The 13,858-nt window shown below is 35.2% G+C and overlaps 1 protein-coding gene across 2 annotated transcripts in view; it reads left to right on the forward strand.

Moving 5' to 3' along the window:
* LOC126175358 (1-phosphatidylinositol 3-phosphate 5-kinase) overlaps positions 1-13,858 on the forward strand; it is a 418,246-nt gene that overhangs the window by 179,366 nt on the left and 225,022 nt on the right. For both annotated transcript variants that reach the window (XM_049922107.1, XM_049922108.1), the window contains exons 14-15: positions 5,123-5,302; positions 11,211-11,506. In XM_049922107.1, coding sequence (XP_049778064.1) covers positions 5,123-5,302; positions 11,211-11,506 — 476 coding nt within the window. The remainder of the gene's footprint in view (positions 1-5,122; positions 5,303-11,210; positions 11,507-13,858) is intronic.

Consider the following 13,858-nt stretch of genomic DNA (forward strand, 5'->3'; position numbering starts at 1 on the left):
GTGGTCGTGGCGGTGGTGGTGGTGGTGGTGGTGGTGGTGGTGGTGGTAGTAGTAGTAGTAGTAGTAGTAGTAGTAGTAACAAAAGTAAGCTGGATTAGAAAAGAACTGCACGGAAAATACCTGAATGACTTTCAGACAGGTTGATATTTATTTCCAAGCATCAAAAAGCAGTTTGATCCTTCCAAGCTTATATGGGAAAATATGTCAACATATTAAATTGGACTGGCAAGCTTATTGAAGATACTCTTCTGTTTTTAAGTCTAAGATGCTGGCTGAGCCAAGGGAAACAGTTTTTAACCAATGCATCCTGTGGCTGTGACACATGGACATTAAATGAGCCCATTCTTAGTAGCTCAAAGAGGAATGGAAAGATCAATGTTGGGATACACAAAGAAAGATAGAAAGCATTAGCCTTAAGACAGACAACAAAGGTTTGTAGCAGAAAGCAAAGAGTAAATACCTTGAAATCCCAGTGGGTGGTGGTGTCCCCGTATATGTAACCATCTACTTTGTTTTTACACCTGTTATGCAGTAGTCTCTCTTTTTTTTACAAGTTTCTTTGTATTGACTGTCATCACTGAATGGAATAACTGTGGATGTTTGTTAGAGAGCGTAGTAGATGGTTTGAATCAGAGGCTCAGATGGTTCTGTGACTGTGTGGGCTGCAAATTGACCTTAGAGTGGAGGGGTGTAATATCTGCTTAATATATCAGGGACCATTACACACACAAGTTGGCTACATGTGTGTGGGTGTTGTGTGAAGTGCACTGGGTGATATTTTAGGTTAGAAGGTTGTGGACATGTAAAAACACAGGCCAGTGTCATAGTGTGCAAGCTAGACACAGGATGAAGGTAGACCTAGTAAACATTTGTGTTATAGTTTTATATTGTTGCGGCTGTTTTGAGAAAGAGCCAGAGCACCAAGTCTCAAAGAAATCGCTGAAGCAGAAATCTTTATTGGCTCTGAAAGCTGGATAAAGCTGGAGCTACGTTTAGCTGAGGTTTTTACCAAGAACCTAATGCTGTTAAAAAAAGGATATATTAAATTCAGTTGGTGATGGCAGCTTTGTTACTGTTAGAAGTAGTTTGTTTATCTTATGGTGAAATTGAAGTAAATAGTTGCTGCATGTTAGTGTGGATAGAGCTTATACTCAACAACAAGAATAAATTAATAATTGGTTCAGTCAAATTAATAATTGGTTCCTTTTATTGACCTCTTGACTCAGATGGTATAGCTGCTAAAGGTTTCAAGGAAAATTTGAGTCCCGTTTCGAAAACATACTTAACTCACAAAATTTTAATTAAGGGTGACTTCAGTTACCCTAAGTAAGTTGATGAAAATAAAGTCAGTGGTAGTCCAAAATTGTACTAAATGTATTCTCTGATAATAATTTTGAGCACTTTTAGTTAAGGAGCGTAAATGGTTGCAGTAACATACTAGGTCTCTTGCCAGCAAACAATCTTGTGCATATAGAGAGCACCATGATGGATACAGGTAACCACAAGGTTATTGTAGCTAGAATCAATACTGTAACATTCAAATCCAACAAAAATAAATACGAAATATATCTCTTTAAAGATAGCAGATAAAAATTCGCTTGATGGCTTCTTAAGAGCTAATCTCAATTCCTTCCAGTTCAGTTATGTAAGTGTGGATCAGATGCAGCTTAAAATAAAAGAAATAGTATTAATGGCAGTTGTGAGATTCATACCAAGTAAATTAACAAGAGACAGAACAGATCCCCCATGATACACAAAATGGGTCATGACACTGTTGCAGAAACAACGAAAAAAACAGGCCAGATCTAAAAGAACTCAAAAGTGCCAAGATTGGCGATGTTTTCTGAAGCTTGAAATTTAGTGCAGGCTTCAGTGTGAGATGCTTTTAATAGCTTCCAAAGTGGAACCCCATCTCAAAATCTGGTAGAAAATTCAGAGAGATTCTGGTTGTATGTATATTACTCAAGTGGCATCACATACTTAGTACCTTCACTGTGTGATAGCAAAGGTAATGTTACCAATGACAGCCCAGTACAGTGGAGTTATAAACACAGTTTTCTGAAACACCTTTACCAAAGAAGATACAGTAGATATTCCAGAATTAAAATCAAGAACAGCTGTCGACATGAGTAGCTTAGAAGTAGGTACCCTCAATGTAGCAAAGCAACTTGTCACTTAATAAAGGCAAGTTTTCCAGTGCAAATTGTAAACCAGTTAGATTCCTTTTGGAGTATTCTGCTGATGTAACTCCGTATTCATCAGTCATATACACTAACAGAAGACTTACCATCCCTTAACTCATATTTCAAAAAATGTAGACTGAAGCCCAGTGCCAGTAAGACTGAGATTTGTGCGTTTCACCATAACAACAAACAAGCTAACACTGAGCTCAAGGTGCAATTTGAGACAGTATTCTCCACCATAAGTACATCAAGTATCTTGGCACCACACTCGACCATACGCTATTCCATAAAGAAAAATCAGTCCCCTGGGACAGTTGCCCAGAGCATCTGCAATTCATAGGGCTTTACCATTACTGTTAACCTCTGGTAACCCAAACGCTAACTTATTTGCCTGCTGTCTGTTATTTCCTGTCTTGGAGTCCCCTTGCTGGCTCCCAACAGCCTTAAGCCTAACACTGTGCAAGTCGCTGTGTTGTCAGTACATGACAACTGACATCAATTTATGTTAAGATTTTGGAAGATATACCATATCTGAAGGATCTTGAGGAAAATGTTCTGTTAATACATAGTGACCACAGATTCAGAAAATGTCATTCTTGTGAAACACAACTGGTCCTTTATTCACACTACATGATGAATGCTATCAACAGGGCATCTCAAGTTTATTCCATATTTATGAACTTCTACAAGGCTTTTGACACTGTTTCTCACAAGTGGCTTCTAATCAAACAGTGTGCCTGTGGAGTATTGTCTTAGGTGTGCAACTGAATTCATGATTTCCTGTGAGAAAGTACACAGTTCATACTATTTGATGGGAAGTCACCAAGTGAAACAGAAATGATATCTGATGATCCACAGGAAAGTGTTGTAGGACTCCTGCTGTTTCTAATCTATATAAAAGATTTGGAAAACAATGCGAATAGCTCATTTAGATTGTTTGCATATCATACTGTCATTTAGCATCTAGTAACATCATCATAAGAACAATACAAATTACAAAATGAATTAAGTAAGGTGTGTATGTGGTGTGAAAAGTGTCAATTAACCCTGATCAATAAAAAGTGCGAGGTCCTCCATGATAACAGAAAAGAATCCATTAGATTTTCATTACATGATAAATAAGACCAATTAAAAGGTTGCTGATTCAGCTAGATACTGAGCGATTACAATATCTTAAATTGGAACCCACACATAGAAAATATTTTGTACTAAGCAATCCATAGACTGCATTTTATTGGCAGAACACTTAGAAGATGCAAAAAATTTACTAAAAACACTGCTCGCACCACAATTGTCAGTCCTCTACTAGTGTATTGCTGTAGGATATGGGATCCTTACCTGATAGAATAAATGGAGACTATCAAAAAAATCCAAAGAAGGGCAACTCATTTTGACATATCACAAAATAGGGGAGAGAGTATCATGGGTATAATATGCAAGTTGGGGTGGCAATCACCAAAACAAAGGCTTTTTCGCCGTGGCAAGATCTTCCCACAGAATTTCAATCATCAGCTTTCTCCTCAGAATGCAAAAATATTGTGCTGATGCCCAGCAAGATAGGGAGAAATTACCATTGTAATAAAATAATAGAGCTTTTATGGAAAGATTTAAGTGTTAATTTTTTGCGCATACTATTCAAGAGTGGAGTGGTCAAAAAATATTCTGAAAGTTGTTCTGTGAACCCTCTGCCGAGCACTGGGATTTGCATTGCAAAGTAAAGATGTAGATGTAGACTGTATACCAAGGAGGGTCCCTCCCATCATGAACTGTTGTCTTACGTACGTATCTGTACAATACATGATCAACAATTCTTTTAAACTTAAGCCATAAGCCCCGTCTTGAACTAAAAGTTTCAAGTTCCTCATTGAGATTAAACACTATTGCCCCTTTATGTAGTGTCCAGAAATATAAAATCTTTCTACTCATATTAATTGCCCTTTTACCTTGACAATCATTTTTGCTACAACTGCTTCATTGTTGCGGATACTAGTTTAATTGTGGGTATCCTTAAACAGTTCAGTTCAATTTGTTGCCGTTAGATCCAATGTATTTCCCTCATGAGCAGTTTTCTGAACCACCTGTGTTGGGTAGTTATCAGAGAAATCATTAGTAATGTTCTGTAGGATGTCTTGTCATGCTCACCACTTATGAAATTGTAATAACACCAGTTGATATTCAGATGATTTAAGTCTTCTATGCTGATCACAGTGTGATTGGGAATTTACATATTAGTGAACTGAGGTTTTCCCCAAAATAATGATACTGAATTACACTCAAGATGGCCACACTTTTGTATCTTTTCTGTAGAGAAAAATTCAGTCTGTAATATAAAAAGGCAGCAGACATTTTAAAATACAACCCTTCCAATGTTGCCTATGTTTCTGCCAATAACCACATTTTACTGAAATTTAGAGAGAATGTAGATATCTAAACAAAAGATGGTGAGGAAAGGACTATTTCCAGATAGTAAGATAGGTCTTAGGATTATATTAAGAGAGATCCACAAGTAGTGTTGGAGGACCTTCTGATCACACACACACACACACACACACACACACACACACACACACACCAGAAAATAAAAACAATTTTTTGCCTGTTTCCATTTATATTTTGCTTGCGCCATTTTCCTACATTTACATGTCTGATGTACATCATAAATTATTAACCAGTTATTTTCCAAGTATAATGCTTGTAAACAGTAAAAATGTTGTATAGCTTAACTGTTATATGAGTAATACTGCAGGAAAACTGAGGGAGACAAACATTAATGGCACTTATGAAGTTCATAATTTTGATTTGGTGGTTGTCATAGTGAGAAATGTTCTGTCAATCTCTATATACTTAAAGTTCTGCTTGTGTCTGTTATACTATTGTTAATTTTCAAGTTTTGGAAAGCCTATAAACATTGATATTCATCTTAATTAATTTGTGTTTAGTTTGCAGTGCCCTACCTTGAGACAGAAGCGGGAAGAAACTGCACTCTTCGTCGATTTTTTCCTGAAGAAATATTTTTCTCAGAGCAGTTTTGTAGCTCAGATAGAAATGCAAATAGAAACTCATTATCAGCAAACTGTTCAGTTAACCATGAATATAATCATGCAGTGAAGACAGCTAAGGTAGGAAAAGTCTGATTTTCCCCTTTGTATGTTTATCTTTGTCTGGTACTTCCTCTTCTTAAATTATGAAGACAGAAGAACTTGTTTTTGTCTTCTGTAGCTAACTTGGAGTGGTTAATATGTGATACGTTTGTTTCTTTTTACCTTTGGTTGTAATGTTCAGAACTTTGAATACTGTAAAAATATGTAATCACTAAGTAGTGACAACCTGCATTAAAACACTTAGATGGAGATCACAATTTAAGTTCGTGAATGAGGTTTCCCACTCATATGCACAAATGTGTTAAGTTACGTGATGATTTGAATGAAATTGTTCTAAATGAAGACTACTTACAGCAAGTGTGGTAAAGTTTTTCTTCCTCTTTTGGTCTCATGAGAAATCTATTATTTGTATTTGTAACAAAAACAACACAACAGAATTTGTAAAAAAGCTGCTAATCCCATAAGTAATTATTTCACAGTATTAACATCTAATACTGATTGTTATTAGAATGACAGCAACTAGTTAAACGCCTTGCAAAAACTTTATAAAATATTTAAATTGTGACCAATTGCAAGCATTACTTGCTCATCTTCAAATGGATTGCATTAAGTGTGGCTTCTTCATGTAGAAGGTTCAAGCTCTTTTTTGGAGTGCAAGACAGGCTAACCTTGGGATTTCTGTGGCTAAAGAAAAAAAATTGTTTTAATAATTCGTGATAGTAAGACCAATGAGTTACATTCTAATTCAAAGAGATTTAAATCTGAGGACCATGCAGACAAGAGCTTTAGTTTTATGTTAAGAGAAGAGTGACTTCTTCAGTTTAGGCTCATAGCCACTCTTAAATGAATCTAAAGATGGTTTGTTTGTAAATCCAAAGCATGTCAAGCAGAAAAAAATTTGGGAATACCATAAGGCCAAATAAAAACTGTGATAGCTGTTCTTTTCAAATTGTTATGGATTATTTATATCTACTTCATTAAAAAATGTATTAGAAAATCTAACTCCTTGAAGAAGAACCTACAAGGTGACTATAGGTGAAGATTATGTATTATTTTCGTTTTGGTACAATCAGTACCTGCTTTCTGAATGATGACTCTAAATAGTAAATTAATAAGAGCAAATATGTTGAGATGACCATTCATTCATTTTCCAACCTAGTAAAACTGTGAAGAGCAAAATTTGCTGAATGTAGCTGCTCACTGGAACATTTTGCTCTATTTACTGATTCCTGTTTGTAAGATACATCAATTGTTGGTTTTATTTTATTTTTGTTTAGTAGAAAATACTTATCTTCGTTTTTTGGCATACTCTGACAGTGCAGTGGCTGTAAAAGAACAGCAAGTATCTACTCCACCTAATTTGCTGCAACTTCCTGACTTCTTCACAGTGTAGCTAATGATCCAATATGCCAAGAGAAATTGTAAGTAATCAGCTCGACATGAAGTTTTACTTTCGCAATTACATGTTTATTGCACAAAAACTGATAGAAAACTGACCCTGAAAAACAGCAACGAAGCTGGGTTACTTACATCCGCAACAAAATTGCTTCTTCATGGCTGATTTTCCACTGCTTATGTATAATTCCAATCGTGGCTGATTTTCCACTGCTTATGTATCATTCCAATCATTACAGACAGAAAATTTAAAGATTACAATCAAAAACCTGTTGACATTTACAGACTGATAGTATAAAATTTTAAGTATGAAGTCGTTCCTCCCACATTGCACAATAGTTTTACTTGGTTCTTAGATTTTTAGATTAAAATTCACAAAATGTGTTCCCTAACAATGCATTTTACTAAGTCACTTATATCATGGGAGTTATTAACTGGAAAGTGTTGCTAACATGTACATAAGTTCTTTACATAAATTCAGATATTCATAGAGATTACTAGGATAATGTCTGTTTATAAATAAGCTCTTAATAATTCTTTGCAGTCATTAACAATTTCATCAGTGACTGTATCTGTAACTGGATTAATCGTAACATTCGTATGATCTGAAAAAAATATAATGACTGCTTTGACAAATTTTTAAATAGATTTTTTCAGTTGTCATTTTATGTGGCTCATGAAAAATCCTGATGTGATTCAGAATCATGAATCTTGTGTCCAACGTGAGTTGAAATAAAGCATATTTGAACACATTTCTTCATGTGAAAACACCAGGAAAAATACACAAGAACTTAGAATGCTATGAAGAGGGCAGCAAAGTTGTTACTAGGTTTATTTATTTATTGTTCCTGTGAATCTAGAACTGTAAAGTGTACAAAAGATATTGGGTCAATCTTTAATTACTGTACACCTTTCTTGAAAATATAATGTAATTGGATACCTAAAAAATCTACTCATCAAGTGGTGACAGGAGAAAAAATATATGTAGATTAAGTAAATGAGCATGCTTTTGGAGCCAGTGGCTCCTTTTTTTGTCCAAAGGGTTGAAGGGGAAGGAAGAGGGATGAAGGAAAAGGACTGGTGAGGTTTATGGAATGGGGAGAATTCGGAAAAGTCACCCATAACACCGGACCAGGGGAGACTTACTGGACATGATGAGAAGGAAAGTCTTTCTTTCTCATCCTATCTGGAAAGTCTCGTCTGGGTGACTTTCCCAAATTCTCCACATTTCCTAAACCTCTTCAGTACTCTTTCCTTCATCCCTCTTCCTTCCCCTTCAACTCTTCTTCCAGACAAAGGAACCACTGGCTTTGAAAGCTTGCACATTTACTTAAACTTTATATATGTTTTCTTCTGCTGCAACTTGGTGAATAGATTGTTTTTATTTATTAAGTTACATTATATTTTCAAAAATGGTTAATTTTGTTTATATATATATACACATTTCATGAAATTTTTACACACATCAGTTTGCTGGTTAGTTGTAAATAAAATCAGAAACAATGAAACGGAAACTAAAATTAGTAATGTAGAATTAACTGTGAATAATGATGATATCTCTAATCTCCTTCTAGTTGTCAACGTTTTTAATGATTACTTCATAGATACTGTCAAAAATGATGTCTCTATGAAACAGGATATACAGCACACATTTGAGTAGAGTATCAAACAGAACTGCTGTACACTACCTGCAGTGAGCACATATGACATTCTGCAGCATATTGATAGCCTTAGAAACAAAATACCAGCAGGGTTAGATGAAATTTCTCTGTATCTGTTGAGGAAATGCTAACATGAACTAATGAAACCACTAGTTCATCTAATAAACTGTCTTCCCTGACAAGTTGAAACTAGCTGTAGTTAAACCAATACACAAAAAGTGGGAAATAAAGCATGGACAGAACTACAGAACCATTGCCCTAATCTCAACTTTCAGCAAACTGATAGAGAAAATTATATTTTAAAAAATCCTGAAACATTACACCAATGCTGACACATTATATGATTTCCAGCATTGTTTCAGAAGAGGTTGAAGCAGCAATACAATTTGTCCATCATGTACTTGAAAAATAAATGAAAAATCCTAAGTGGCAGGAGTATTCCTGGACCTGTCAAGGGCTTTTGATAGAGTGCATCGTGACGTGCTCTTATCAAAAATTGGAAGAGTGATGTCACTGGAAAACTCATGTAACTGCTAGAAACATATTTAAAGGGTAGACAGCAGTGCTTGGTAATTATATACTCTGACAGAGAAATACTGGAGAGGAAGGGTCAATTATAAGAAATAAACATTTTGGTGTTCCTCAGGGCTTTATAGGTCCAGTCCTATTCATATGCTATGTAAATGATTTCCCAAGTTCTCTTGACAATAAGCAATTGATCACTATGTATGCAGATGATGCATCTGGTGTCTGCTGTGCAGGCAGTGAGCCCAGCCTAGTGGAAGAGATACATAACCTTATTGAAAAGGCAAGAGCTCACTTTGAAAGAGACAACCTAAAAGTAAACATAGAAAAAACTAATATTCATTTTGAACCAAGTGTTCCAAACAGACAAAATACTGTGATTGATGAAATTCTACCAAAAACCTGTGCAGATTGTAAATTCCTGAGTTTATGCATAGATGATCAACTTTCATGGAAGCGGCAAACTGCTTATGTTTGTAAAAATAAATTACACCCAGTCTATATGTATTAAGAAAATTATCACCATACCTTAATTCTGAAACCCTGAGGACTGTACATTAAGGATTAGTGTACCCTTTTTTGTCTTATAGAATAATACTGTGCGGTGGGACATGCCAAGCTAATATGAAAAGGGTTTTCATACTGCAGAAGCGAACCTTGAGGATCATAGCAAAAGTAAAACCAGGAATTTCTTGCAAATCCCTATTCATTATACACCATATTCTCATGTTTTATTCCATGTATATACTAGAAACTATAATGCTAGTGAAAGAAAAAACTAAGATCACAAAAATAAAAATGGATATTTATAACTATGAAACAAGGCATGAAAAGACTTTCATATGGTTAACAGTAGATTAACAGCGAAAAGCCCCTATGTCAAAGGAGCTGATTTTAGTTACTTGTTACCAAATGAAGTTAAGATATTGAGAGGGGATACTTTTAAAAAGCAAGTCAAACAGTGTCGTATCCAAAAATGCCCTTATAACTTGAATTTATCATGAATTATAATGTAATAATAAATAACTTAAACAAAAACCAACTGTAATTGTAAAAACTTTATACTTAGCTGAAAATGCATATGCATGTAAAATTACACATTACAAGCTATAAATTGAAAATTGAAAGTTTAGCAAAAGGTAACATTACACAATATTTTATTATTCTATTCACTTTACAAAAACAATCCTAATTGGTGCTATAGTTCTGTTTTTATAGATACTCTCTTGCTGTATAAAAGCAGTGCTTCACCAAGTAATCCCTCCCTGTTGATTTGAAATCGTTTCTGTCCATTCTCATTTTTGTGGAATTTCGTACAGTCTGATGCAGTAAAGGAGTGTTTGCATCCAACAATAATTCTAACCTATAAAAAGTATAAGAAAAGTATAAGAAAATACAGGACAAGAACAGCGTGTAGCAATGATACTCCATTAAGGTTGCAGGCAATATTTGTCTCCAACAGAAAGAAAGAATTAATTTAAATTTTACTTGGACAGACACGCAACTTAGAATTGGAATTAATACAAATATAATGATTATGAAGAGTAGTAGGAAACTGAATGGTGATGACTGTTATTGTGTCAAAGTTTGTACCAAATGGCTCAAGAAGGGCAAAAAGCAATCACTTTCCTGTCTCCACCCCCCTCCACTCCTCTTCCCCCCCCCCCCTTCCCCTCCCCTCCTCACCCCCACACACACACTGACACAATACAGTCATGAAGATGAGAAAAATTTACTATCTTTTCTTTTGTGACAAATCATTCTACTCTTTGATAGTTCTTCTCAAATGTTAAACCTCAGCTGGTGTTTGAGAGAACTAACAGGCACTTACCAAGTTTACTTTGAAGCTCATCGAATGGGAGTACCAAATCAGTAAATTACGTTTGTAAACTGTCCCTAAAAGTAGTTCGCTATCAATGAAGTTAACGTTTTTGGTGAATCAGTTTTTTGCCATTGAAGCAGTAGTTTGGTAGCTCCTCTAACATATGGCATTTACCATAGTAGGCTCCTGTACCTATAAGGGTAGCTATGAATCTAAACCCAAGATGTGGCCCTTTTAAACTGTCTGCTCTCTTTGTATTAAAACAGCTTGCACATTATGAAGATAATATTGCCTTCATTCGAGAAGTGGTATTACTTGTTCAGGAATATAGATTAATGCTTAATCACATTCGTTTTGAAGAATAAAAAACTATGTCTGATATGTAAATTGAATTAGTGTGGTACGAAGTATTATTTCCTTCATAAAGATGGATTGATGTTGTAAAATATCATAATTTACTAATTGTTTATTGTCTTCATTCACGTAAACTTTTCTTTATTTTTTTATCAGTACTTCTTTACAGGTAAAGCCACAACACCCATTTGTGAAAGCGAAACTGACGTGCCCTGCTGGTAGCCGTGAAGTACAAGCTCTGCTCGCTCATTTTAGAGCATGTGGGGGGCGTCTTCCATTAACATATGATAGACCTGTATGCCTGCCTCAGCCACTTCTCAACTCCCCAACGTCACAGCAGCAACAGCAGCAGGAACAGGAAGTTATAGATGCCCTCCATCCAGCCAATCACCAACACATATCAGTGTTGTTCTGTAGCTATGCATATGAGTCAAATAATGCGCCAGCATTCTGCGTGAATCCTTGGTAAGATGCATTCTCATTTCTTAGATAAGTTAATAAAGATTTTAATGTAAATTTAGTTCTGTTATGCCTATTGTTTTCAGTGGTTTGTCCAAGTGACACAAAAGGGCTTGGAATAGTGGTTTCACATCATTTAATTTCATCATCATTGTTTTCTTCAAATTGCCCAGTACCATTTTAGCCAAAATTTAGGAGTAAGTCACCCTTGATAACTTCATTTACTGGTAATATAGTAAGTCAATGTAGTCAGGCTGTCTTTATAAATGTAAAGGAAAAAGCAGTGGTTGCCCCTCATGGCAGTGGAGAAACTGTGACAGTTGACATTTTAATGACACCTGCTAAAATGTACAGTTGGGAACACAAAGCTTTGTAAAACAGAGTTTAGTCTTTGCTATGAAAATGCTTACATGTGAAGTCATTCTGCCTACTTTTGTTGAAGTTTTAACATGTAGCAACAAAGTTTGGCACCTAGCAGTTGGCACTGCTGTGCAAGAATGTAAGTATAAAAAAAGTAAATAAATAAATAAAAATTAAAAAAATATTTCAGAGTTTAGTAAATTTTCTTTAATTTTATTAGCATTTCTGTCTTATTATTAAATACATGATACTTATAAGTGTCTTTTATGACGTATTGCACCAGTCAAAAATTATTACAAGAAACATAAAATGAACTGTATTGTAAAGTACCTTTGTATGTATGTATGTATTTATTTATGTACGCACACACGATTACACACGTATGAAAAGCCAGACCAAATAAAAAGATTAAACTAACAGGTTTGAGGTTTTAAAAAAGGTCTTTGATATATTTTGAAATGTTCCTGATTTTTCAGCATTTTGAAAGCTCTAGGTTTCCATGCTTTCCCTATTAATGTAAGCCTTAGCTTGTGGTTGACAGTTGCATTACTGCAAGCCAATATGATAATTTGTTCCTTACGTTTCTTGTTTGTGGGTGCCACAGCTCCCTTCTTTTGATGCAAGCATTTTCGTAGGAAGCGTCTTGTAATTTATACCACTCTCATCACAATTGTATGACTGTTTGCTAGAAATTCTCACCTATTCATTTAACTTCAAATAGTCTTTAAATGATGGCAAACCTTCACACCTTCTCTGTCAGGCAATAAATCCTCTCCGCTAATGGTTATCTGGTGAGTACTGAATTGTTTTTCCACTGATCAAACCATCCATCATTGACACTGATGCACTGCTGCTCAAACTACAATGCCTTTTCCTGCAGTATTAGCCCAGTAATGGGCAAACCTTTTCCTCTTAAATGTTCATGCAACAAAAATAAAACTTCCTCAGCTTCATATGCTTACCTTTCAACAGTGTCTCTCTTACTTTTCTTCCCAACTTGTATTAGCTAGGAAAGCACATCACTTCACAATTTCTGCTGGATTTTTCTTCCAGTCACAGTAGTACTTTTTCCTATCCCTAACTCCAGAGCAATAGTTTTGGCCGTTGCCCCAGCATCCAGTCGGATTACAGAACATAATTTCTGATCCATAGACACTACAAGGTTTTTTTTTCATTTATCACCCATTTTCGACACTTGAATCAAAACACAAAGGACTGCACAAAACAACAGTTTAACAATGCACACCCTTTTCACATCTGATAGGCAACTGAAGAAACAAAGAACACAGGGTTACTAGCAGAGCTGCTCTCTATGTGTCTTCATTGTTGAATGTGAGCACCTGAAGAGGGCTTCTAAGTATCATTGATTGAAGAGTGATTCTGGCAATTTATTCACTATTAACAATAGATTATGTACCTTAAAATTTTAACTTCTGAATTGCTAGAATCATAAAACATTTTTAAATGCCACACAGCATTGTAACTGGCACCCACTCACTAAAGCTTTGGAAAAGTACAGTATGTACAATAAATTAATCCTCATTTTATCACAGAGAAGCATTATTATGATATTAATTAAGTAGCCTGGATAGTGTAGAGCTGGATAGTTGAGTCTATCATACTTGTTTTTAGGGAAATCCCATTTCATTTCAGCAGTAAATCAAATGAGCAGGTCATTCACATTTGTATGGTATAAAGCCCCTGTTGGTATAATCAGAAATGTGTGCTTACCTTTGCAGAGAGCATAAAAACACTAAAGTATGTGGCGTAGAGTATTGGGTTTGATTGAATACACTTGATTCAGTAGAGATTTAATATTGTTCTGCTTTTGTTGTTATTTGATTGTTATCTTGGGTGATATAATGAGACTACTACTACTCATTGATCAGTTGGAAAGAAATGTAATACAGATTCTTCTACTTTCCTTGAATAATTATATGTAGAAATATGGAACCAAATTGAGATCCCTTGTCAAAATCACTCGTTACTTTTTGTAAA

Source organism: Schistocerca cancellata, chromosome 3, assembly GCF_023864275.1.
Source record: "Schistocerca cancellata isolate TAMUIC-IGC-003103 chromosome 3, iqSchCanc2.1, whole genome shotgun sequence".
Taxonomy (NCBI): Eukaryota; Metazoa; Arthropoda; class Insecta; order Orthoptera; family Acrididae; genus Schistocerca; species Schistocerca cancellata.